Here is a 24398-nt window from a genome sequence, read left to right as displayed (position 1 = left end):
CTGCCTCAGGTGCTTTATCTCTTCAGAGCATTACCGCTCCACCCTCCAGCGGGGTGGCTCGCGGAGACTCAGACTGCCATTGCACGATTCGTGTGGCAGGGCCGTAGGCCGAGGATCAAGAGGGGCATCGCTATGCTCTCGCCGGAATCCGGAGGGCTGGGGATACCGGATTTACGGAAATATTTTCAGGCCGCCCAGCTCCGATACCTCGTGGAGTGGAGCCGGTGGGAATCTGATAAACACTGGTTGTTCCAAGATCAGGCGGTGGCGGGTAGGACGCTGCAGGAAGTACCATTCCTGAGGCGAGCCCATCGGCCCCCCAATCTTTACGCGTCTTTGGTGACGCGGGTCCCGCTCCAGACGTGGGACTCGGTGGCTGCCAGATGCGAGTTGACTACTTTCCCCTCTCCCTTCACGCCGCTCATTGGCAACCCGGACTTCGGCCCGGGGCTGGAACAGGGAGCCTATGAACGCTGGCGGGTGGCCCGCTGCTGCACTCTGTACCACTTGTACTCCCCCGAGGGAGTTGTCTCCTTCCAGGACTTGCAGAGGGATTATGGCCTCCCTGAGACGGAACGCATGCGATACATGCAGGCGCGCCACTGGGCATTACAACCCCAAGTGCGCGACGCGGCACACAGGGAAATTACGGAGTATGAGCGTTGGTTAATTACTCGCACGTCGGACGCCAAACTGATCTCGGACCTGTATAGACTGCTGCAGCCCCCCTCATTTCACATTCACAACCCGGGTCGGGAACGATGGGAGCGAGAGCTTGGGCGCGAGCTGAGTCATAAAGAATGGGACCACATCTCCTACCGCGCGCGCCACTCGGCCTACCACACGGGTCTTACAGAGACCTTTACTAAAATTTCGACCTACTGGTACCGCACCCCGGAGAAACTGCATGAGATGGATAGGGCGATACCAGGGACGTGCTGGCGCAACTGTGGCAACACTGGTACACTGACACACATACTGTGGGATTGCCCCCTGATGGCCCCGTACTGGGAAGAGGTCCTGAGCGAGGTTGACAAATGCTTTGGGATAGAACTGCCTAGGTTCCCGGCCTATGTCCTGTTGGGGTTGCCGAACGGGTTGATGTATCCCCTTAGGTCCAAGAGGGGTAGACAGATCGCAATTGCGCTGGGGTCAGCGGTGCAGAATATTCTCATACACTGGCGCACTACAACACTCCCCTCTGTAGTTGGTTGGCTGCACAGATTGTGGCATGTTCTTGGAATGGAAAAGATGTCCTTAGTGGCCCTGGGGGATACTGATACCTTTGAGGAATTGTGGGAGCCCTTTCACAGCCTGTTATGTTCTGAGTTCCGAGAGATTACCTGCCCTAGATATCTGCGGTTGTTGAGGCTGACGCCGCCGCCGGACCCGCCTGCCTGAGTGGGTGGGGTCGGTGTTGCATAGTAGTGATTCATGGAGAGTTCACAGTGGTGGAGACTGTCGATGCTGGCACAGTACAGGGGGTGGGTCGGGGTATGGTAGTTGGGGGTTTAGTTTGGTTGGGTAGGTTTTTTGGAGCGGGGTTGTTTCTCCTCCCCTCACCCCTCCCCCCTTTTTCTTTTTTCCTTCCCCATGCGTTCTTTTTTTTTGTTCCTTCCCTCCTGATTTTTTTCCTCTCCTCATCCCTCCCCTCCCCTTCCCCCCCCTCCCCTCCCCTCGTCGTTTGTTCGTGCCCACAGGTGCTGAAGCTATGCTCCCGAGTTAGACGGAGCCTCTCACAAAATTGTGATTGCATTATTGTATTGGCTGTATGATGCGCACTGGAGCGCGGATCTTGTGGGTCACCTGTTTCTTACCCCTCTGTGTCCTATCCCACCCTGCTTCAATAAAATACTTTAAACCTAAACTGTAACCACTGCAACAGTGTCATCAAGGGTAACATCATCCAACATCCAATGAAGGGCCATGCCATCAAATTACAAGTTGATGCCACATGCGACTCGAACTTAATTTATGCTTTAAAATGCCCCTGCGGGAAGCTATATGTTGGAAAAACAGAACGTAAAATAAAAACACGTTTAAATGAACATAAATCCAACATACGTCTGAAACTTGAAAAATTGAACATTGCCACGCACTTTGCTGAATCACGCCATACCATCGCACAACTCAAATTCATTGTTTTGGAAACTCTCACCAAAAGAGAAGGAACTGACAACCACAAACTATTGTTAAAGAGAGAACTAGAATGGATTTATCGATTACAGACTTTAAAACCATTTGGTCTTAATGATCGCATTGAATATAGTTGCTACCTGTAATATATATATATGTTGATTGCTGAACTGTCCGCATTGCTCCTTATTTCTTTCACTCTACTATTGCTTTCACTCCACTATCCCTTGTGTTCACACACCGTTAAAATATGGCCGCTTCACTTTCCGACCCTCAGTCCCCTTTCTACCCGCTCTCCCACTCTGTTCACCTTTAGACACCTATAACTCCCTCCTACAACCACACCCGACTCAGACTTCGCAACCGTTGAACAGGGGACTCCGCTACGCTTGAACATGAAGTAAGTCCTTGTCCGCCGCATCTAAACGCCTACGCGTTTAGACTTTTCACCTCTTAGCTTCATGCGGTAAACCTCCTTCACACTCCCTCCATTCAAGTTGGTTTTCGTGCACTATTCAAAACCATTCCGGTTTATCTATGCCTATTCCCCCACCGATAGACACCAATAATTCCCATTACCACGCCAGTCGTCTACCCACCCCTTACCCTATTCTCTCTGTCTTCCTCCACAGCACTCCGTGATAAAGGGCATCCCTGCCCGAAATGCATTGGAGAAAAGTTCATGTATCAGACTAATGGAATAACGTTACTCTAACTGATATGCTGTTAATATCAGGTTTAAAAAAAAACATATGAGGAACATTGAATAAATAATGAAACTTTATTGACTTTGTGAATCACGTTATTGATCACCTGTGGAGTGCCTCATAAGGGGATTTATTGGTATTTTCACATTACAGTGTATGACATGACATAACACAACACATTTCGAGACAGGTTCCCTTAGCTGCATGAACACTCTTGCTAGTATAGTGTGTTGCGTCTTTTTGTAACATTGCTAAGACTTCCTGTTCGAGGAGCATTAGATGTTCTAATGTCATTGGACGCTGTCTTGGAGGAATTTTGGGGGGTGTAGAAGTGAGTTGCAGGCAATAACCATACTGGATAATTTGTCTTACCCACCTGTATGTTGTGATGGTATTCCAGACAGGTAGGATCTGTGAGATGAGTCTTCCAACAGGAGTGGGATGATTGGGGGGAAGTGTAGGGAAGTCACTGCTTATTGTTAGGGGAGTTGCGGGTGTTATTACCTCTGCCTCCACCCTTATTGTTGTTGTTACCTCTGTAACCTCCTCTATTGTATCCCCTAGAAAAGGAGCCCTGGTTGGGACTTTGATAGGACGATGTAGGGTGTTCTGACGTATTTGTTTTGAAACCTATAAAAGGAGCGACGAAAGGAGTCTCTGGCAGATGGTGACTGTAAGGCTCCCATAGACTTTGCTGTTTGTGTCTTTTTTCTAGAGATGCATCAACTGAAGGTCCAAAAACGTGATCAAATGGTTGATTTAGGATAGTATTTTGCACCTCTTGCTTAAACCCAGACACCCTGAGCCAGGCTTGTCTACGTAGCAGAACACTAGTATTTATAGCACGTGACGCTGTGGCTGCTGCGTCCAGTGCACATTTGATTGAGGTATTAGTAATAAGGATTAGTTACTTACCTGTAATCCTAGTTCTCTTCCAGGGGTATACTCATTAAAGTCATAAGCACTGAATTATCTCCGCCCATGAGCGGGAACCCGGAACACAAACAATATACATATATATGTGTAAATATACCCAAAAGTACATAGTACTAACTAATAATACACATATACATGTATAATACCATAATATGCAGCCTAACATATATACATAGGCTAATAAGTGTGCCTTCTTCATCCACCACTGGATGGAATCTCTTGCAGACTGTTGGGAGATGAATTCGATCCTCCCAGCATCCCGTCCTCTGTTTCCACTGATCTTCCAGACACTGTTGTAGAGGATGCATCTGCAAACATGCGTTTGGCACGATGAAAATGCACGATGCCATGGACCCCAGGAGAGAGGACACTTGCCGAACTGTCGGACGTGCAGACTGAAGGAGAAGCAAACACTTCGCCTTGATGGATGACCACCTCTCCTCCGAAGGACACACGTTTTCCTCTTCCGTGTCCAATTGAGCACCCAGGTAGTGGATCTTCTGGGTGGGGTTCATTATGGACTTCTTGTAGTTGACTTGCAGACCCAACTTGCACATGAGTTTCCAACAGCAGCTAACTTTCTCTCCTGAGGCGGAAGCCGGGAGGTCTCTCCTCTGTACTTTGGGCTTTTTAGCGTTTTAATGCTTTTTAAAAGTTTGTATTTCTGACGCTTGATCTAATAAGCGTGCAGAGACTCCCTTTGTGTTCCCCTTCGCTCTGTGTACCTTCTCCCCCCTCCCCTGCCCCCGGACAGCTCTCCGCCGAGTACACACGCCGAGGGCTGGTTTTTCCGACTTTGGCGGCCATATTGGGTGTGGGCTGGTGAGTGACACGCTCTAGCAGCGCTCATAAAGGGTCCTGAGAGCTGGTGCTTGCGTTTCCAACAGCAGCTAACTTTCCCTCCGGAGGCGGAAGCCGGGAGGTCTCTCCTCTGTACTTTGCGCTTTTTTAGCGTTTTAATGCTTTTTAAAAGTTCGTATTTCTGACGCTTGATCTAATAAGCGTGCAGAGACTCCCTTTGTGTTCCCCTTCACTCTGTGTACCTTCTCCCCCCTCCCTCTGCCCCCGGACAGCTCTCGGCCGAGTACAGACGCCGAGGGCTGGTTTTCCCGACTTTGGCGGCCATATTGGGTGTGGGCTGGTGAGTGACGCGCTCTAGCAGCGCTCATAAAGGACGGCTATGACTCCGCGCAGCGGACGCGTACAGCGGACGCGCCGGACCTGCGCCGGAGTCGTGCCAGTCATGCCCGTCCGCGTCATGGAGGCGGACGGTGGGACGGGTGCGGCTGGATCTAGGCTCTCCAATTCCTCGTTGGATCTTCTGACACTCAGGAAAGATATGTCCTCGTGTCAGGTGGTCTTTCCGGGGCGGTGTAGAGGCAAACGTAGATGTCCTGGCTGTGGATGGCTCCCTGGTAATTCCTCGGTGAGCGGGGCTTTTAGCCCGAAGCCCATTGCTAATTACAAGTGTCTTTTGCTTAATACACGCTCCTTGGGCAGACATGCGCCTGATATTTTTGAGCTGTTAACCAATGAAAAACCTGTCTGTTTAATGCTCACCGAAACTTGGTTGGGTGAGTCGTCCAACCCTGATATTGCGACTGCTATCCCGCCTGATAATTTTATTTTCAGACACGATAGACCTATTGGGAGGGGTGGCGATTGTGGTTCAGAGATCTGCCACATGTGTGGTCACTCCCATGGCACCCATCTCTGGTTGTAAGTCCTTGGCTTTTTCTATTGCCCTATCTTCCCATCAATCTTTCTCTGGACTCCTGGTCTATAGACCTCCAGGTCAGCGAGGGCCCTTTTATGAGGAGTTGCAGGCATTAATTACGGCACTTTGCTTAAAGACAGAACATTGTATTGTTCTCGGGGATTTTAACATACACATGGAGGATGGGCGAGACAGTGAAACGATTAAAATCATAGATACCACCGCCCCCCTGGGCCTCATTCCCCACTTATCAGTTCCGACCCACAATAGGGGCCATACGCTTGACCAGGTGTTTTCTACTATTCCTCTGGTCATGGCCAGCCCCATCCCTGTTCTCTGGTCGGACCATTTTCTGATTAGCTTCCAGATCCAGAGTGTTAGTAAACTCCTGGGTGCAATTCCTAATCATTGTAGGCAAACGAGTAGGGCTTATCATCGGGTGACCCCTGAGTCTTGCACAGGCCTGTTTGGAGCATCCTTGCCATCTCTCGGGTGATCTTGAGAGGGATCTCGACCTACTACAGAAGTGGCTAGTGGAGCGGCTAGATGATCTCACTCCTCCTATTGCCCCTCGGACGACTGCTAGGCGGACCTCCGCGCCATGGTTTACTGATTCTCTTGCACTTTCCAGACGGAACTGCAAGGCAGCAGAGAGGCTCTGGCGCAAGCAGTATGATCCAGAGGCCAAGGCCGCTTATAGGGCTACTATCAAGATCTATCATGCTGATATTTTGGCCAAAAAAAAGAACTATTATGCAGCAAGAATCGAGACCGCCTCCAGCTCCTGCAGGGAAATTTTTACTATTGTCAAGGAGTTTGTGACTCCGAAGGCCATTGCTTCACATCATGAGTTTTCCGAGCCATGGGTGATCTCGATAGCTAGTTTTTTCTCCACCAAAATTAAGCAGATTCAAGAGTCCTTTCCCCCCCAGGACCCTAGTGTTGTTACCATCCCGAAGGACCAGTTGAATCTGATAACTGAACCTGGACCCTTTCTTTCTGAGTTTCCATCCATTTCTATGTCAGTCTCCCAGGACCTCCTGTCCAAACTGAAATCAGGCTCACCATCTGACCCCTGCCCTGCTAGTTTTCTAGCTAGGGCTGGTGAGGCTTTGAACCCATTAATTAACCCCATTCTCAACCTATCTTTGTCAAGTGGGGTAGTCCCTCTGGTTTGGAAACAGGCGATGGTTGTTCCATTACTTAAAAAGTCGGGTCTTGACCCGGAGATCCTCGCCAACTATAGGCCGATTTCCCTCTTGCCTGCTCTCGCTAAGACAATAGAAAAGCATGTGCATACTGTGCTCTCCACTTATCTTGAGATCCATTGCCTGCTGCATTCCTCCCAGTCGGGCTTTCTCTCCAATCTAAGCACCGAGATAGCACTTTTGGAGGTTAATGAGGCCATCAAGGAAGTGTTGGATGAGGGAGGAAGAGCTATGTTGGTAATGTTAGACCTGTCGGCGGCTTTCAACACCGTCCCTCATGAGGGTCTCCTCAACAGACTCCATGAGATCGGTCTGAGAGGGACGGTGTTGAACTGGTTTAGATCTTACCTAGCTGGTCGCCGACAGGTGGTCTGGCCCCCCCCCATACTCAGCCAAAGTGCCGCCTTTGGAGGTCGGAGTTCCTCAGGGGTCTGGGCTTAGCCCAACACTTTTTAACATCTTTATGACCCCTTTGGCGGTGCTGGCTGAGTCTTTTGGGGCTCAGATCATATCATACGCTGATGATACGCAGCTCCTTTTCACGTGTGGGAAGGGGGCTGAGTTCAACGAGGAGAACATCCGTGGGTGTCTTGAGGCTGTGTTCGAATGGTTTCAGCGAAACAGCCTCAAATGTAACCCTGGAAAATCTGAGGTGCTTTTCTTCGGGTGTCAGGCAGACCCAAAATGGCAGGATTGGTGGCCTGTGAACATGTCCCCACCCACGTCCTCCTCGCAGGTTGCGAAGAATCTGGGGGTCAAAATTGATAACTGCCTGTCACTTAAGTCCCAGATCCTTGGTCTGACGGGCACCTGCTTTGGTCTCCTTAAAATGTTGCTCCCTATTCGCAAGCGGATTGTTTTTAAAACACTTACGCTGGCGCATAAGGCTCTCCATGCTGTGGGAGCTGAATATATTCAGAAACGCCTTGCTTTTTACAAACCAGCTAGATCCCTAAGAGCGGAATCTCTTGGTCTGGCCACGGTTCCTTCTGTTAGGAAAGCAAGGGTGGTGGGGGGGGGGCGTGCTTTTAAACACCTGGCTCCCAAACTCTGGAATGCCCTCCCTTTGTCGCTTCGCGGTACCTCGAACCTGTTGGCCTTTAGAAAAGGCCTGAAGACGTGGCTCTATGGACAGTGATCTGCTGTTTCTTTTTTCGTTCCTCCCTCTGCCTTCTGTTAGTCTGCTGTGGGTTTGAAAGCGCCGGGACACTCCTTGGAGTAGCCGAGCGCTATATAAGACACCCATAACATTAACATTAACATTAACATATTGACAGATGCTCTTCTAGTAGCGATGGGGATGAACTCTTCAGAAGCCAGTCGCCTAAGTACGGATATATGAAAATCCGTCTCTTTCGAAGACAAGCCGCCACTACCGCCATACATTTTGAAAATGTTCTGGGAGCTGATCTCAGGCCAAAAGGAAGCACTGCGTACTGATAATGATGAGCCGCTACTTGAAACCTGAGAAACTTGCGATGTTTCTGGATACCGGAATATGAAAATAAGCATCTTTCAGATCGATGGAGCACATCCAATCCCCCTGGTGTAATTGAGGGAAGATCTGGAGAAGAGCCAGCATTCAAAACCTCTCCTTCCGAATGAATTTGTTCAACCGTCTCAAATCCACAATGTGTCTGAACTCCGTAACTGGACCTTTTTTCTTTACGAGAAAGAATCGAGAGTACAGGCCTTGACCTTTCTGCTGAGATGGAACTGGTTCTATGGCCTTCTTCTTCAGAAGTACGTTCGCTTCCTGTTGTAAGCGCTTTATATTCTACTGTACCATCTTTAGAGGAACCATGACAGGGGGTGGCTTCTTGAATCTCAAAAGGGACCCGCTCTGAATGATACCCAGCACCCATCTGTCCTTTGTGATTTGTTTCCACTCGTTCAGATAACACACAATACTTCCTCCAACCGGAGTGGCACACGGTTGTAGAGGAAGCCTCCGTTCATTGTTTTTGAGGCTGCTTGGTAGCAGATGATTGCTGCCTATTTCCATTGCCTCTGCCTCGTCCAGGCCGTCGCTGTTGGAATTGCGACCTCTGTTGATTCTGGCCTTGATTTTGCGAAGACCAATTCGTCTGTTGGCTCCTCTGCTGAAAAGATCTCTTGTCATAGGGACGAAAATTACCCCGACGTTTAAATTATTTCTTCTTTTCGAGACCTACGGCCTTAAGAGTGTCCAACTCCACTTTCATTTTAGACATCTCGTCGTCAGCGTGAGATCCAAACAGAGTCGAACCATTAAACGGTAAATTTACCATTTTCCTCTGAGCCTCTGGCTTTAGCCCCGTAAGGCGAAGCCAAGCTATACAACTCGCACAAACACCGTGTGCATAACCATGAGCTGACAGATCCGCCGCATCAGCAGCGGCACTAATGCTCTGGTTAGCCACCAATCCTCCTTCTTCCACTATTTCCAGGAAGTCTTTCTGATCCTCCTTAGGGAGTTTATCTGCAAAACGAGCCACTGAGTCCCAGAGCAGATTCCAATAAGGCTGCTGCACTGGCCACTCGCATGACCGACCCTGAGGTGTTGCACATTCTTCGCCCCAAGGAATCCATACTCTTACTATCCTTTTGAGGTGGAGCAGAAGAGGTAGATGCTGCAGAATGCGCTTTTCTGACTGCCGCCACAATAAGTGAGTCTGGAGGTGGGTCAGAACGCAAAAATATTGGATCTTCTTCTGGAGCCTTGTACTTCTTTGCAATCCTAGAAGGACCTGAACCCACCGTGGCCGGAGTTAGGAATGTTCTCATTGCTGGTTCTATCAACCTGGGCACTAACGGCAGAAGAGGCCTGCCAGTCGTCTTGTGATGCAGGGTTTCAAAGATGACTGACGTTGCTACTTGGGGAACTGCCATCTTGATGTTGAACTTATTCGCTCCACGACATAACACATCATTAAATGTGCTCAAATCATCCACGGGAGACACTCTGGAAGGAGGAGTAGATGATATAGTAGGAGAATAGTCTCTATATGAAGATCTTGAAGAGGACGAAGATGACGTAGAAGATGGAGAAGGGGTTCTACGCCTTCTCTGAGGAGTTGCCGATCGCTGCCTCCTACGCTCCCTTGAACGTGATTTCTCTCTCACTAAGGATTTCGAGCGTGATCTTCTATGCAGCTCCGTCCGAGGGACCGGAGCTCTCTCCCTCATCATCGGACGCATTTTCCAATGTCTAAGACTTTCCAACCACCTCGGTGACAAGTTAAAAGGCCGTTCTGTATGCTCAGGTGAAGCCTCAGGTGACACCTGCACAATATTCAGCCCTGCTGAAGACTTGGAAGCTCTGGAAGCTGCACTGTGCTCAGAGACCAATGAGCAGGAAGGAGTCCGTTGTCTGGGCACCAATTGTCTGTCATCTGACACCTGCCCTGAGGTTGAGCCCGAATGAGCCACCACAGAAGAGTCCTGGTGCACTGTCTCTTGCCCCACCGCAGATCTGTCGTCTTGTTGATCATGCGGTGAAGACTCCACTATAGGTTCTGGACTTATTTCTGACCTCGACAAAGACTTGAGAGGTCCGAGAGGCTGGTCTTGATAGCCTCGACGCCGACCTGTGTTCAGGTGGGGGAGACCTAGACACTCCATGCTTCGAGCCCGAAGCAAGCTTCGACGTCGACCTACGTCGCGATGGAGACCTTGACCTTCTCTTTTTAGGTCTCGACGTCGAATCCTTCGACGCCATTCTTCCTCTCGACGTCGACCTTTTCCTCGACGACGATGCACGTCTCTCTCTCGACCGCGGTCTATCCTTCGACGTCGATCGATGACTCCCTCTCGATGTCGACACTTTACCCTTCGACGTCGACATATGATCCTTCGACGTCAGACGTCTCGCTTCCCTTGACGTCGATCTTTCATGATCCTTCGACGTCGAACGTTGCACTCCCGACGTCGTTCTTACTTCAATCGACACCAAATGTCTCGACGTTGAAAAGGATTTCGACGGCGACTGTCGAGACGCTGAACCTTGACTCACCGGCGAAGTCCTCGACGTCGACGGAGCCCTCTTCGACGCAGACACTGCTGACGGCGAGCGCACCTTTTTTGACGGCGACGCTCCCTGGAGTCTATGTTTTTTTGTTCTACCTTCTGGAGACGTTGATCTTCGACGTTTAGGCTGAGAAGATGGCTTAGCAGATAACAAGCCCTTGGAACACTTCTCACCACGGTTTTCTCTCTCCAGAAAGCCCAGCAACCTAATTTTCTCCCTTTCTCTTAAAGTCCTATTAAAAAGGTTGAGGCAGTGATAACAATCTTCCACCTTATGAGAAGCTGGAAGACACACCACACAAACAGAGTGTGGGTCAGTTTTTGACATCTTCTTCCCACAGGAAGGACATTTGGTAAATAAAGGTGGCATTCTGACTAAAAAACACCAACAGTCTAGTCAGAAAAATATAGTAAACCACCACCAAAGCAATATATTGCCAAAAATGACAAGAAAAACCAAGTTCTGACAGAAAATACTACAAATGAGCAGAGTTCAAGTTCCAGGTTCCTCACAGAACTAGCCGGAAAAAAGAACTGACCTGTCACCTGTGGTGCATGATGGGAACAGAGTTCTCCTGGAGCCTTAAAGGCAAAGTGTGCAGATTCTCTGGGGCCTTAAAGGCAGGGTGCCAGTCTGATTTTCTGTACACAGACATTTTTTCATATGCAGCCTTTTAGGCTAATAACTGTTTATAACAGGTTCTTTGATAAAAATAAAAGGTTTTTCATGGTTATGAAATGCATTTTAGGCTCATGCATGTTTATTGTATTTATATACAGCATATTTTCATGCTTCAGAACGTGTGTAAGGTTTGATTTTATTAGCCTATGTATATATGTTAGGCTGCATATTATGGTATTATACATGTATATGTGTATTATTAGTTAGTACTATGTACTTTTGGGTATATTTACACATATATATGTATATTGTTTATGTGTTCCGGGTTCCCGCTCATGGCTGGAGATAATTCAGTGCTTATGACTATTAAGGAGTATCCCCTGTAAGAGAAGTTTGCCTTCTTGTACAAGGTCATCAGCTTTGTCCTTATATTCTGGGGGCAGATGTTGAATGAGCTTCTCTAACTCATCATAGTGAGCCCTATCATATGTTGCTAGAAGGGCTTGTGTGTTTGCTATTTTCAATGAATTAGCAGCCTGAGACGCAATACGCTTACCTGACGAGTCTAATAACTTAGATACTTTGTCAGGAGGTGGTGTGTCACCTGACCCTTGGGAGTTTGCCCTTTTACGTGCATTGGCTACTGCTAGTGAATATAAGGGAAGTTGGCCCTTAATGTAGATAGGGTCACTGGGAGCTGCCTTGTATTTTTTATCAACCCTGGGGTTAAGAATCCTAACTCTGACTGGGTCTTTGAGCATGTCTGAGAAGGCCTTATAGCATGGGTAAGACGTGAGTAGATTCATGTGGTTCAGCAAAAGTCTCTAATAATAAATCTTCATCTACAGGGTCTGAATGAAGTTTGACTTTGTGCTATATAGCTGCTCTGTTGATTAGTTGTGCAAACCCCACATTGTCATCTGGTGGGGACGGTTTTGAGGGGTAGAAATCCGGATCATTTGTTAGATCAGGATCAGTGGTATAATCATGCCATGGGTCTGTTTCCTGTGGTGAATTATCTGGACCTGATGGCAGTATGTCTTAATCTAATTGTCCATGCCCCTGTGAATCATCACTATCCTGTAAATCTGAAGAGTGTGGTGGTGAAATAATAAAATTAGGGTTAACAGGTGGTGGAGGTGAAGGTCGTGGTGAAGTGTTAGTAGCTATATAGATTTTCTTCAGAGGAACTGGAATTTGTGGTATATGTTCTGGTTTCCTCTTTGTAGGTGGATTGGTGACTATATTACGAGTCTTTGAGGGAATAAATAGTAGTCTGCTATGGATCCGGAAAGAAAAGTTCTCCTGACTCAACAGACTTGCTTGGCGTTGAAGATTTGTCTTTGGGAGCTGCTTTTGGATGTTTTGGGACATTGTCCAGAATAGCAGCTTTACCCGGTTCTAAAACTTTTGGTGCTTTGATGGTACCAAAGTCTTTTCCGTATGCTTCGGTGCCTGAAGATTTCTCAATTTGCTTTGGGACCGAGGTTTTATCCGTCTGTTTCGGTGCTGGTGGTTTATCCAGCTATTTCGGCGTCAATGCTTTATCGAGCTGTTTCGGTGCCGATGATTTATCGGAGTGCTTCGGTGCCAAGGAATCTTTTATATTGATTTCGGTGCCGAGTGCTTCGCCGGTGCCGATGGAAGAGAGCGTGGCAACTCGGACGGCTGTGCCTCTGGTGCTGAGTGTTATTTTTCGGTACAGGATGGCTGCCTTGAGCCGGATGGCTTTTGTTTGTCCTTCGGTGCGAGCCCGGGGGCGGGGCGTTCGAAGTTTTGGTATGGTGTGAACCTGAGCGTGAAGGTGTAACCGGTGCCATTGGTGTGGGCTTGGCTGGGGTTTCAGTACTCACGTCCTTTTGAGCTGGGTGATGTCATATTCGCCGTCGATGTCTGCTTCGGAGTCCAGAATCTCTTCTGGCTCTGGAAGGTTGTCGGACCAGGATGGAAGATGTCCGGAATGGAACCTGTGCCTTGCTGCATGTCGCGGCTTCAAGCTCGACGAGCCCGGATGGTCTTCTTTGATTTAAATGAGAGGCAACCTTCACAATTGTCCTCTCGATGTTCAGGAGAGAGACACAGATTACAGACAGGATGGAGGTCAGAGTGTAAAGAATTTAGCACCACACTGTGGACATTTTTTAAATGGAGTCCTTATCATCGACATCCTTCTTTATCAGTGCAGGTAGGCCCAATGGCCCGCGTTGAGGTTCGCAGGAGAAGAGTAATGGAAGTTGTCGAGGGTGTGCGTCGAAGGTACGTGATCGAGACAATACTGTCGGTAAGTGGGATTACGCGTCGAAGGGGTTTCGAGAACGATTCCGATCCGGAGCGCAGCAAGTCACATCCGTAACCCGATGGCGGAAAAAACTATCTAACGATGGAGCCGAAACCCATGCGCACTGTCCACCGAAGGAGGAGTCACCAGGCTTGTGACTACAAGACTTCTTCAAAGACAAAAACAACATGCAAACATCTGAGCCCAACACCAGATGGCGATCTATGCATAAGTGTACAATCTGCAGCTCATATGCCTCGAGCAATCTTTCTTCCAGTATACAATTATATCCATGCAGCAGCATACTGGTATTTCTCTAATTTAAGATGCCTCAGAGAAAATAATTGGCTTCCTTTACTTTACTTTACACCCATCGCTTTTTTCCAGAATTAAAGTATTTTAAAACATCCTTACAATATTTACACAATTTCAGTGCCATAAGAATACCACAATGTAAGAAACAAAAATGCATTTCAATAAATTAAGTACGCTTTAGAAATTCAAAATAAAAGAAAGTTTCCTTACAAAATAACATTCAATAGGTGAGATCAGTTCACTGATTCAAAGCAACAACTTTAGATGTTTTCAAAACAATAAATTACCCTGTATATGCAGAGATCCAATTAAGCCCAAAGAAAATTCTAACCTAGTGGAGATCATTTTAAAGCTATTGCATGCATGAAAAGTACCCTGCCAAACTAACGGAAAATAAATATATTGATAGTCAAACGTAATGACATCCCCAAATTTGCTAACCGTGTTCCACTTCACAGCATGAAGAAATCTTTCATGAAGGATGTAGGTATCATGACGGACATAGGTAAATATATAGAGGTTATCAAGTAATAAAAACCAGACCATATCAACACTTCGGCGCCGCAGTTCATTTCCTTTGTGTCTTGGCAGGAGATTTTGGGTAAATGACCAAGCACTGCCACTTGAAATAGGTGATGAAGCAGATGGATGAGCTCTGCAAGTCTGTATTGCAACTATTCTATTTTATTAAATAAAAATCATGCAGTTATGTTAAGCAGTTTCTCTAAGCATTAAAGGAATCTTATCTACTTAACAGAAATCATGGCATATGCCAAAACACTGGAGAAGAAAAAATAAAAAGAACGAATCACACATACAGAATACGTTGTTACAAATGTCTTTATACTATAAAAGTCAAAATAAAATGGGGCATCACAATGAACGTGACAAAACCATTCCAAAAGTTCATTTTTCAATAAGGACAGACTTGTCCACACCGCTCTGAGTTTCCAACTCAAAACAAGACTGGTCCAGCAGGGAATAAAAAGTCCAAAGGCTGGATCATAAGTCCCCCAGATCCAAAACACGGAACTTGTCTAAGTTGTAGAAGCTAGCTTTCACCACTCGGCCACCAAAATATCGTCCATTCAGATCAACCACCGCTGGAAAACAAAAGAAACACAATGTAAATTAATACATTTTCGATGTCTTTCACAAATGAATAAATAATTAATGTATTTGATGGTAATCAGTTCATACAATGCATAGGCCAAACAATCACAGTGGCACATCCACCTCGGTACTAAATGTAAACATTAAAAACATTTTAAAACTACATTTTAAAACTTTTAAAGACAGAAAGCATTAGCTTATTTACTACAATTCCCCACTGTAAGAGAAGTTGCTCAATCGTAGATAAATAGGTGTCAAAATTACAAACGTCTAATTTCCACAGTTTCAATTAAGTCAAGCAAGCTTACAGACCATGTAAAGTAGGCAGGAAGTTCCACCTGTGGGAAAAAACGCAGATGTGTTCTAACTAGCCCATGTTAAGAGGAGAGTTTACTTAGAAATCTGAGAACTTTGCTCTCACATGTGTTGAATGTTACATGCCAATCTACTTCCACCATGTCCTGCATGGACTTTCTGCTTCTCCCATATGCTTGTACCGATGTTAGCTGGTCTAGGTCATATTGTCCAATTTACTTAGTTTCAGTACATTCCAGAAAATTCAGGCTCACTCATGTTGCCCCAGCTTGATTTTGTCAGAGCAGGGAATGCTAATTTTAGCTGCTTAGGTTCAGTACACAGCAAACGTTGCTCAGCCTATCCGAGGTCAATGTAATCCTGTGCAGTTCTGTTCAGTCAGTTTTTGAGCTCCAGGCTATGCATGAAGTTGAAGGAGAACGTTTGAGGTACTATTTACGTTTTTCTATACTTTGCTAACTGACTTAATGTGCCTTTTTGCATTCTAGTTGTTTTAGGCTCGTCAGGCAGGCCCAGAGTTTTGCTCATAAATATCTTTTGCTGCACCCCAAGGAATTTCTAGTCAGCAATTTTTTAATCTTTAGATGAGACCGTTTTCTTTTGGACCCATAGTTATACGTTCAACTTGTAGAATTTCACCTCCTATCTCTCCTCAATTTTGTTTTAAACTGGTAGAATTCATGGATGCATTATACAGCTCGAAGTACTTTGTGGTTTTTGAATTTCCATTTGCAGGTACAGCAGCTTACCAGAATTACACACAATGCAAATGCTTTATCACACCCGAATGAAATGGTGGATGCAGGCAAGGGCCACATTAGTAGTGTCATTTATTCTCCTCGACTTGAATATAGGGTTTTAAACATTCTTCAAGGTCATAAAGACAATCATAAAAGAAGCAAGGCGGAACTTAGAGTACCTTCAACCTGATCAGATTCCAAGAATAAGTAATATTTTATTTTTTATTTGTTTACATTTGTAATGCGCACAGCTACCCAACAAAGGGTTTCCCGGCGCGGCAGATCCCAATAGCAATGCGGTTACAGAAAACTAGATGTTAAAGAGCCATGTTTTTAAGGCTTTTCTGAATTTGATGTAATTCGACTCAGACCGCAATGTATGTGGCATTGAATTCCAGAGCGAAGGTCCTAGGAATGAGAAGGACTTGCCACCCATGCGTGACAGCCTGGTCCTTGGAATTTCAAAATGATTTGCCGTGGAAGACCGAAGAGATCTGGAAGGACGGTAGGGGCGCACCAGGTTTTGCAGATATTTAGGAGCGGTGTTGGTGGAAATCCTGTGCATAAAACATAGAGATTTGAATTTAACTCGGTTTTCAATTTTTAGCCAGTGTAACTTCCTGATGTATTTAGTGGTTGGAGTAGAGATGGGAATTTTACAGAGAAGTCTGGCTGCTGCATTTTGCACTGATTGCAACCTGCGGACAGTAGCTTTGTTCGCCCCCAGGTACAAAACGTTGCCATAATCTAGCCTAGATGTTATTAGGGCATTGACAACTGTTTTCTTGGTGTTTTCAGGCAGCATCCAACAGATCTTTTTTAGCCATTTTAATATGGCAAAGCAGGTGGCTGAAGTCTTTACCGCTTGCTGATGTAAACTGAGTGAGTCGTCAATAATGACGCCCAGGTTGCGAGCATGAGTAACCGGGGTAGGGGGGGTGCCCATTTCAGTTGGCCAATGTTGGGGTCCCCAAAGTTCTTTATTTTTGCCCAACACGATTAACTCGGTTTTTTCGCCGTTAAGTTTTAGGAAGTTTTTTTGCATCCAGTCGGCGATTTTACAGAGTCCGAGTTGTAGGGTGGAGGAATTATCAGAATCTGCAGCTGAAAAAGAAAAAAGCAGCTGGGAATCATCAGCGTAGGAAAACATTAAAAGCCCTGTTTCCTCCACTATTTTGGCCAGTTATACATCCTTAACTTCTTAATGTGGCAAGATCAGAGTTGCATTTCTTGATTAAGATGCACCAGGGAATCCATCAAATACACACCACCCACCGAGGACCGGTGGACGCGCTGCAAGGGCCACATTAGTAGTGACCTTTATTCTCCTTGATTAGAATAAGGGGCTTTAAACATTCTCCAAGACCATAAAGACAATCCTAAAAGAAGCAAGGCGGACCTTGACCAGAACTTCCTTTGTATTTAAATGTAAGAGGTTCTGCATCTGGTTCTGTAGAGTACCTTCAACCTGATCAGGTTCCAAGAATAAGCAATACTTCCTTAACTTATTCATGTGGCAAGATCAGAGTTGCATTTCTTTTGATTAAGATGCACCAGGGAATCCATCAAATGTACACCATCCACCGAGAACGCCACAACTATTAATGTAACGCCTGCACTTCAACCTGCAAATAACCAAAAACGTCACCCTGAATGGAACCCTTGCCTACTGACCACAAGAACTATGAGCAATCTTTAACAACCTTATTGCCAGCTTCATCGCTCCACTCACCATCGACTCCAGAGCCTACAGTCTCGTCGGTGGCCTCAACTTTCACCTGGAAGACCGAAAAGACACCTGCGCTACAGCACTCCTCGAATGCTTCAGCAACTTCAGATCCACCAAACTCGTCCCAGAACCAACACAAACTGCAGGGCACACACTGGACCCTATCTTCACAACAAGCAACATCAAATACATCTCCACCACACTGCTTACATGGACTGACCACTCCATCAACCACTTCCAAATCAACAAACCTCAAGTCAACACCAATATCAGGTTCAGCATTTCAGTGCAGCTGGGCCCAAATCACAGAAGCAGACTGGCTCAGCACGAATTAATCTAGCCCCACAGACAACCTCGAAAAGGACATCAACAACTGGATCAAGAACTGTACGGACTTCGTGGCACCTATCAAACCCAATTAGCATAGTAGATCAAACAGGCAGGCTAGCTGCTACACAGAAGACCCCTGAGACACCAAATGTCACTGGAAACAGGTAGAAAGGAAATGGAGAGCCAGTCACGACACCACCAACAGAACTACCTTTTACAAGGCTGCACTCAGACACTCTCACCAGCAAATAAGAGACAACAAGAAAAAAAGCACAAGTGGACCGCATCAAACAAAGCTCCAACAACTGCATGGAGATCTTCTCGATCGTTAGGGACTTTACCTCGCCCTCAGCCACTGTCACCAATATCGCTGCCTCTTAACAACTCTGCGACAACCTAACCAACTTCTTCCGCAGCAAAATCGCAAACATCTACAGCAATTGTACATACCAGCCCAACCCCAGAGAACTCACTGCTAACCTACCCACCACCAACCAAGAAAGCCACCTGACCGAATGTTCAACCCTCACCAGAAACAAGACAGCAGCAATCATGGGGACGCTCCACTCAGGAGCCCTTTCGGACCTATGACCCCACCACATCTACAACCTGTGAACATAATCAATCAGCACCACCCTGCAGTACATCAACACCTCAATCACATCTGGCACTTTCCCGGATGAATGGAAACTTGCAGAAAGCAACGCCCTCCTCCAGAAGCCCACATTGAACCTGAATCCACTTAGCAACTTCTGATCCGTCTTCCTGCTTCCCTATCTAGCCAAAGTGATTGAGAAACCCATCAATAAGCAACTCAAAACTTATATAATCGAACTTCACCATCTTCTAGACAACACCTAATCAGGATTCAGAAAGAACCCCAGCACCAAAACAGCAGTCATAGTGGACACCAATGAAAATCTAGTCATCCTGGACCAAGGAGAAACAGCGGCCCTCACCCTGCTCGACCTCTCTGCAGTCTACAACACTGTCTCCCATAACCCAGAGATTGGCATACAAGGATATCCTCTCAAATGGATCTGTTCCTTCCTCAAGAGTAGAACCCAAAGGGTCAGGCAGCTACCCTTCACAACAGAGACGAAGAAATTGATTTGCGGAGTCCCACAGGGATCGTCCCTCAGCCGCATCCTTTTCAAATGATACATGCCACCACTCGCCAACATCATTTGTTGACAAGATATCACTGTCATCTCCTATGCTGATGACACCCAACCCATCCTCTCGCTGACAGACGAAACAAACACTGCCAGAACCAATTTCACCAACTACATGAACAAAGTAGTAGACTGAATGTGAACTAACTGCCTGCAGCTCAACTCCGACAAGACAGAAGTACAGGTCTTCAGCAACAAAAACTCCCCACTGGACTTCATCAAGTGGCCGTTGGAGCTAGGACCAACACCCACAGACCACGCAAGAAATCTAGTAATCATTCTAGACCACAAATGTAATATAACAGCTCAAGTCAACGCAGTGGGCACCTCCTGCTTCTACATCCTACGCAAGCTGCGAAAAATCTTAACAGGGTTACCTCAGAACACCAGACGGACACTCCCGCAAGCACTCCTCACCAGCAGGCTGGACTACGGCAACACTCTCTATGCCGGCATCTCCAAGCAACTCATACACAGACTCCAGACCATCTAGAACACAGCTGCAAGATTCCTACTCGACCTCCCATGCTGCACCCACATCACAACACACCTCAGGAAGCTACACAGGCTCTCCATTCACAAGCGCAGCCAATTCAAACTTCTCATGCACATATACAAAGCCCTCCCCAACACAGGAACAGAATATCTGAACAGCCGCAAACACTTTCACCAACTCACCAGACACCTAAACACTCTGCCTGACTCGCACACATTTACCACATCCGCAAAAGCAAAACTGGGGTTCACTGTCATTCTCCTACATTGCACCCAAGACATGGAACAACCTTCCTGCACTCATCACAGCCTCCCTCCTCGAGTTTCCTAGGAACCTGAAGATCTGGCTCTACGTAGAAGCACCTTGGGGATTACAATCTTACACAACTGCCCAAGCTCCTGGATACCCTATCAGGTGATTAGTGCCCTATACAAATCAAAATAACACCAAGCAGCTATTATGATTTATAGAAAATATCCTGCACAAATCTTTTATCAAAATGCAAGTGGTTAAGGATTGTATAGGAGTTATGGAGAAAGTCTTCCACTAAACAGAGCCCCTCTCCCCCATATAAGCTTACCATTATTGTCACCAGGCAAATGTGACCACCTCTCGTAACAATCAATTAAGCTTTTTTACAGCATATGAGCAGTATTCTTGTAGATATTGCCTCAGCTGCAGTTAGCAAGTTACAATCTCTCTCCTCATGAGCTTGACAGTGTTTTTCCTAAGAACAAGGAATGAGAACTGATCCAGGTTTTTTTTCTTACCTATGGAGGAGTGAGATTGCTATGTTGATCAGATCATTTCATTACCAACATTCTTTCAAAATTAGTCTTCTACAGCAGAAAGATCCATTTACACTATTTATGTTAAGAGTTCTCTAATTAAGTCCTAACCAGATAAGAGACATTAGGCAGTCAGAGCAACCATTTGGCAATTAGTCCAGCTTGAACATTTTAAGCCACAGTGAAGCAGCCTATGTGAAGACAAATCAATTTGTGTGCTGTGCTCTTCTTTATCAGTTGGAAAACAAAACTCTGTCAAAGTCCCAAAGCCCACTCTGGTAGACGTAAAGGGACTTTGATGGCTTTAGGAAATAATACTAAAGTTTCAGAGATATGTAAAGCCACTGTTTAGAAGTCTGAACTCGTGTTCTCAAGACAATCTCCTTACTTCCTTATTCTGCTATAAAAAGGGATGCGCTTGCTACTGTATTCAGTGCTCATGTTTAATAACGGAGAACCTTCGAGGGAAATCTTCATTATAGTGATAAGCAACCCCTCCTCCCCAGAGAAGAGTAACTACTTCCAACAGAGTTATACCCAAGGTTGTTGTGTTCCCATAAAAGTGAAATGGCTTCCAGGTTACGATGGGATACTGGTGGTGAGTAATTCCTTAAGCGAACTGTGTTAGATTTCCATCCCTTTGCAATTGCAGCCTTTTAACATGGCCCCTCTTCCATGTTATTTTTCTTCAAAAACGGCTTGTAAACGTTTACCACTCTTTGCTTAGTGATCCTTTTGTTATTATTAAAATAACTGGCTGAATAGTAAAACATTAAAAAACTTGTATATTTATTCATACTTCTTTCTAGATTTGATATATTTCTGGATTCCAAGCAGGGTAAAACAATTTAGTGTTTGCGACTAACAACGAGGATCCACTGGAGGAGAAATTACGTTAAATTACCAACAAGCACTGGTAGGGCTGAGCTACGAGGCCCAAGGTCTGTGTCCCAGATAGGGAATGTTAGCACACCCCTCCCTAATCTAACTCCCGTCACTTTAGATTCCTTCTGTATGAAGGTTTTGTCCTGGAACATAGCTGGACTTGGGTCCAAAGGGGAGGATGCATCATGGAAGAGGTTGCTTGTGAATTGTGATATAATTGCTCTGCAGGAAACATGGGACACCACTGAGACTTTTTATCTGGATGGTTTCAATTCTTTTTTTAAATGCGCTACTCCAGTCACAGTGGACAGATCTAAGGGAGGTATTTTATTGGTTTTACTTAAGCTCACTTGAACTGCCAGAATAGTGGAATGTCAATCAGCTCATTTGTTAGCAGTAGAGCTGCTGTTTTCGAATAGTACTCTTCTGCTGGTAGTAAATGTTTGTAATTCTTATTGTAGAATTTTATCACTAAGCACCTAGTAGAACTGGAGAGGTTTTTCATACAATATGGCGAGAGGCTACGCTCCTATTATGAGCTCATAATTTTAGGTGATTTTAACACACATCTTTGCAATCTGGGCTGTTCTTCTCGAAGGGGTTCTGTGGATGCTCTACATCTAGCTGCCCACTTTGAACATACGGAATCAAGCCATCTTTTAGAAGAGCCCCTTGCTGGTAACAACTTGCTTTGTCTCGAACAGCTGGGAACGGATGCTCTAGTCCCAACTTATACAGGTAGGTGTTCCTCTAGTATTATTGATTTCATAATGATTTCTGCACCTTTAGCCCCTACAGTTCATAAGTCAACTCTTTCTTGGTCTAGTCATAGCGATCATAATCCTTCTATACTTGAACTGGTTCATTGCACTGGAGTACATAGAGGGGAAGAATGGAGTATCTCAAATTTCGTGCTTAGCTTAAAAGATCAAGCATGCAGGCTAAAATGGTCTGAGGTGATACCAGAGAATTTTTAGATAGCCTGTACGCAGTGTGTGCAGATGAGATACAGCTGTTTGGATATGGGATCACAGGATAAAGCGGTCTTAGATGCCTTTGATAAGCTAACAAAGCATATACTTAACAGCTATAACTGTTAACAGCAGGCCCAAGGGTACGAAGGAGAGAAGGTGGTTTGATGGTATATGCTCTAGGGCCCATAGGAATGTAATCTATGCTCTTAAGCAATAGTCGTTTTCCTCTGTTGGATTGCGAGTTCATACGGCCTCCTAGAAGACCTTACCACTGCCTCATCCCTTTGGCATTGCAGTGAGGGTTAGCCTCAATAAAATCACCACTAAAAGTGAGTTTCAGCTGCTGCACTAGCATTCTTTTCACTTTTATAAAGCAAGAACTAAATTAGTTAATGGTTGTTGTAAATTAATATTAAAGTGTTGACTTTAGGTAATGTGTTAAGCGTTATCCAAAAGTTCTTTCCTCATTATTCAATGACAATGTGATATTTTTGGGGATTATAGAATTCATCTTATTGATTTGGGAGTAATCTTAAATTACTAATTTCAGTACATCAGACATCTACATCGGAATCTAAAGGTTTCTAGTCTGTTAAAACGAATCCAACATTATCTCCTGATAAGTTGAAAGTTGTAGAATTCAGGAACACTCATTAAATAAAATATTAGAAGAGATTCCAGAGGTTCATATTAACACAAACTCTAAGTAATGACATTAAATGCACGGACAAAGAATTAGCCTATCTAAAAGTGTGTGACAAAGTTAAAATAAATGATAACGAATAGTTTCTTGTCGGTGTGGTTTTGCAGCTTGAAGATCTTTCTGGATTCACTATGCAGTGCATTATTCTGTGGTCTAGTGGTTGGGTCCGGAATCGTAGTCTTTTCTTATTTTTTTTTCCGTAGCCCAGGTGGCGTCGACGTTCCACCTTTTGGTGTCCTTCCTGTGACGTCGGCACGCTTCCTGCGGAAGCTCCCACCTTTGGGCGCCATCTTCGGATTCTTTTTTTCTTGTTTTTGTGTTGTGTTCGTGAATCCTTTTGCGATGTTTTCAAGTTCTTCCTTGAAAGTAAATGAATTTCCACTTTGTCTCTTAAGGTCTCTGTTTGTATATTGTCCTTGTATTTCCACCTTCTTCTCCTGCCTCATCATTCTGGTGGAGGTGGGTGGGTTCGCTAGTGAATCCAGAAAGATCTTCAAGCTGCAAATCTCCACCAACAGGTAAGAAACTATTCATTTTGCAGCGTGAATCTTTCTGGATTCACTATGCTGTGCATAGACTTTGTAGCGGTTTGTTATGCTTGTGGCGGCTGGGTGGAAGATGAGCATTGGTTGTTGAATACATGTTGAAGCACTTTCTGTCCTACTTGTGCTTCCTTGTTCATTTGTTTATCCACGCAGTAGTGCTTAGTGAACGTATGCACTGAAGCCCATGTTGCTGCCAGGCATATGTCTTGAACGGGTGTGTTAGCCAGGAAGGCTATTGTTGCTCCCTTTTTACTGGTAGAGTGGGCTTGTGCCCCCTCTGTTAGTTCTTGACCTGCCTGCTTGTGGCAGAATTGTATTGTTTGTTTGTGAGATCCATCGTGCGGTGGTGCCCTGTGTTACTGGTCTACCCAGGATACTGCTTGCGAAGGACACAAAGAACTGCTTTGTTTTACTGTGCTCTTTAGTTCTTTCCACGTAATGCATTCCTGCCCTTCTAGTGTCCAGAGTGTGCAGTGCCCTCTCTGCGCTTGTGGATGGTTTCTGAAAGAAGCTTGGTATTTGTATTGTCTGGTTCATGTGAAACTTTGACACCACCTTTGGCATAAAGTGTGGGTCCGTTCTCATCACCACCCTGCCATTGTGTATTTGGATGCAAGGTTCTTGTAGCGTTAGTGCTTGCAGTTCGCTTACTCTGCGTAGCGAGGTGATTGCCACTAG

At 45.7% G+C, this 24398-nt stretch overlaps 1 protein-coding gene across 2 annotated transcripts in view; it reads right to left on the bottom strand.

The window, feature by feature from the left end:
- Nucleotides 1-14749: 14749 nt before the first annotated feature.
- Nucleotides 14750-24398, bottom strand: part of RBM17 (RNA binding motif protein 17) — a 286908-nt gene continuing 277259 nt past the window's right edge. For both annotated transcript variants that reach the window (XM_086918944.1, XM_086918945.1), the window contains exon 12: nt 14750-15030. In XM_086918944.1, the coding sequence (XP_086775070.1) occupies nt 14930-15030 (101 nt within the window). In that variant the 3' untranslated portion in view covers nt 14750-14929. The remainder of the gene's footprint in view (nt 15031-24398) is intronic.

The sequence above is a fragment of the Lissotriton vulgaris genome, chromosome 1_1 (genome assembly GCF_964263255.1).
Source record: "Lissotriton vulgaris chromosome 1_1, aLisVul1.2, whole genome shotgun sequence".
In the NCBI taxonomy this organism is placed as follows: Eukaryota; Metazoa; Chordata; class Amphibia; order Caudata; family Salamandridae; genus Lissotriton; species Lissotriton vulgaris.
The sequence above is the reverse complement of the archived record's forward strand: the minus strand, read 5'-3'. Positions and strand labels throughout refer to the sequence as shown.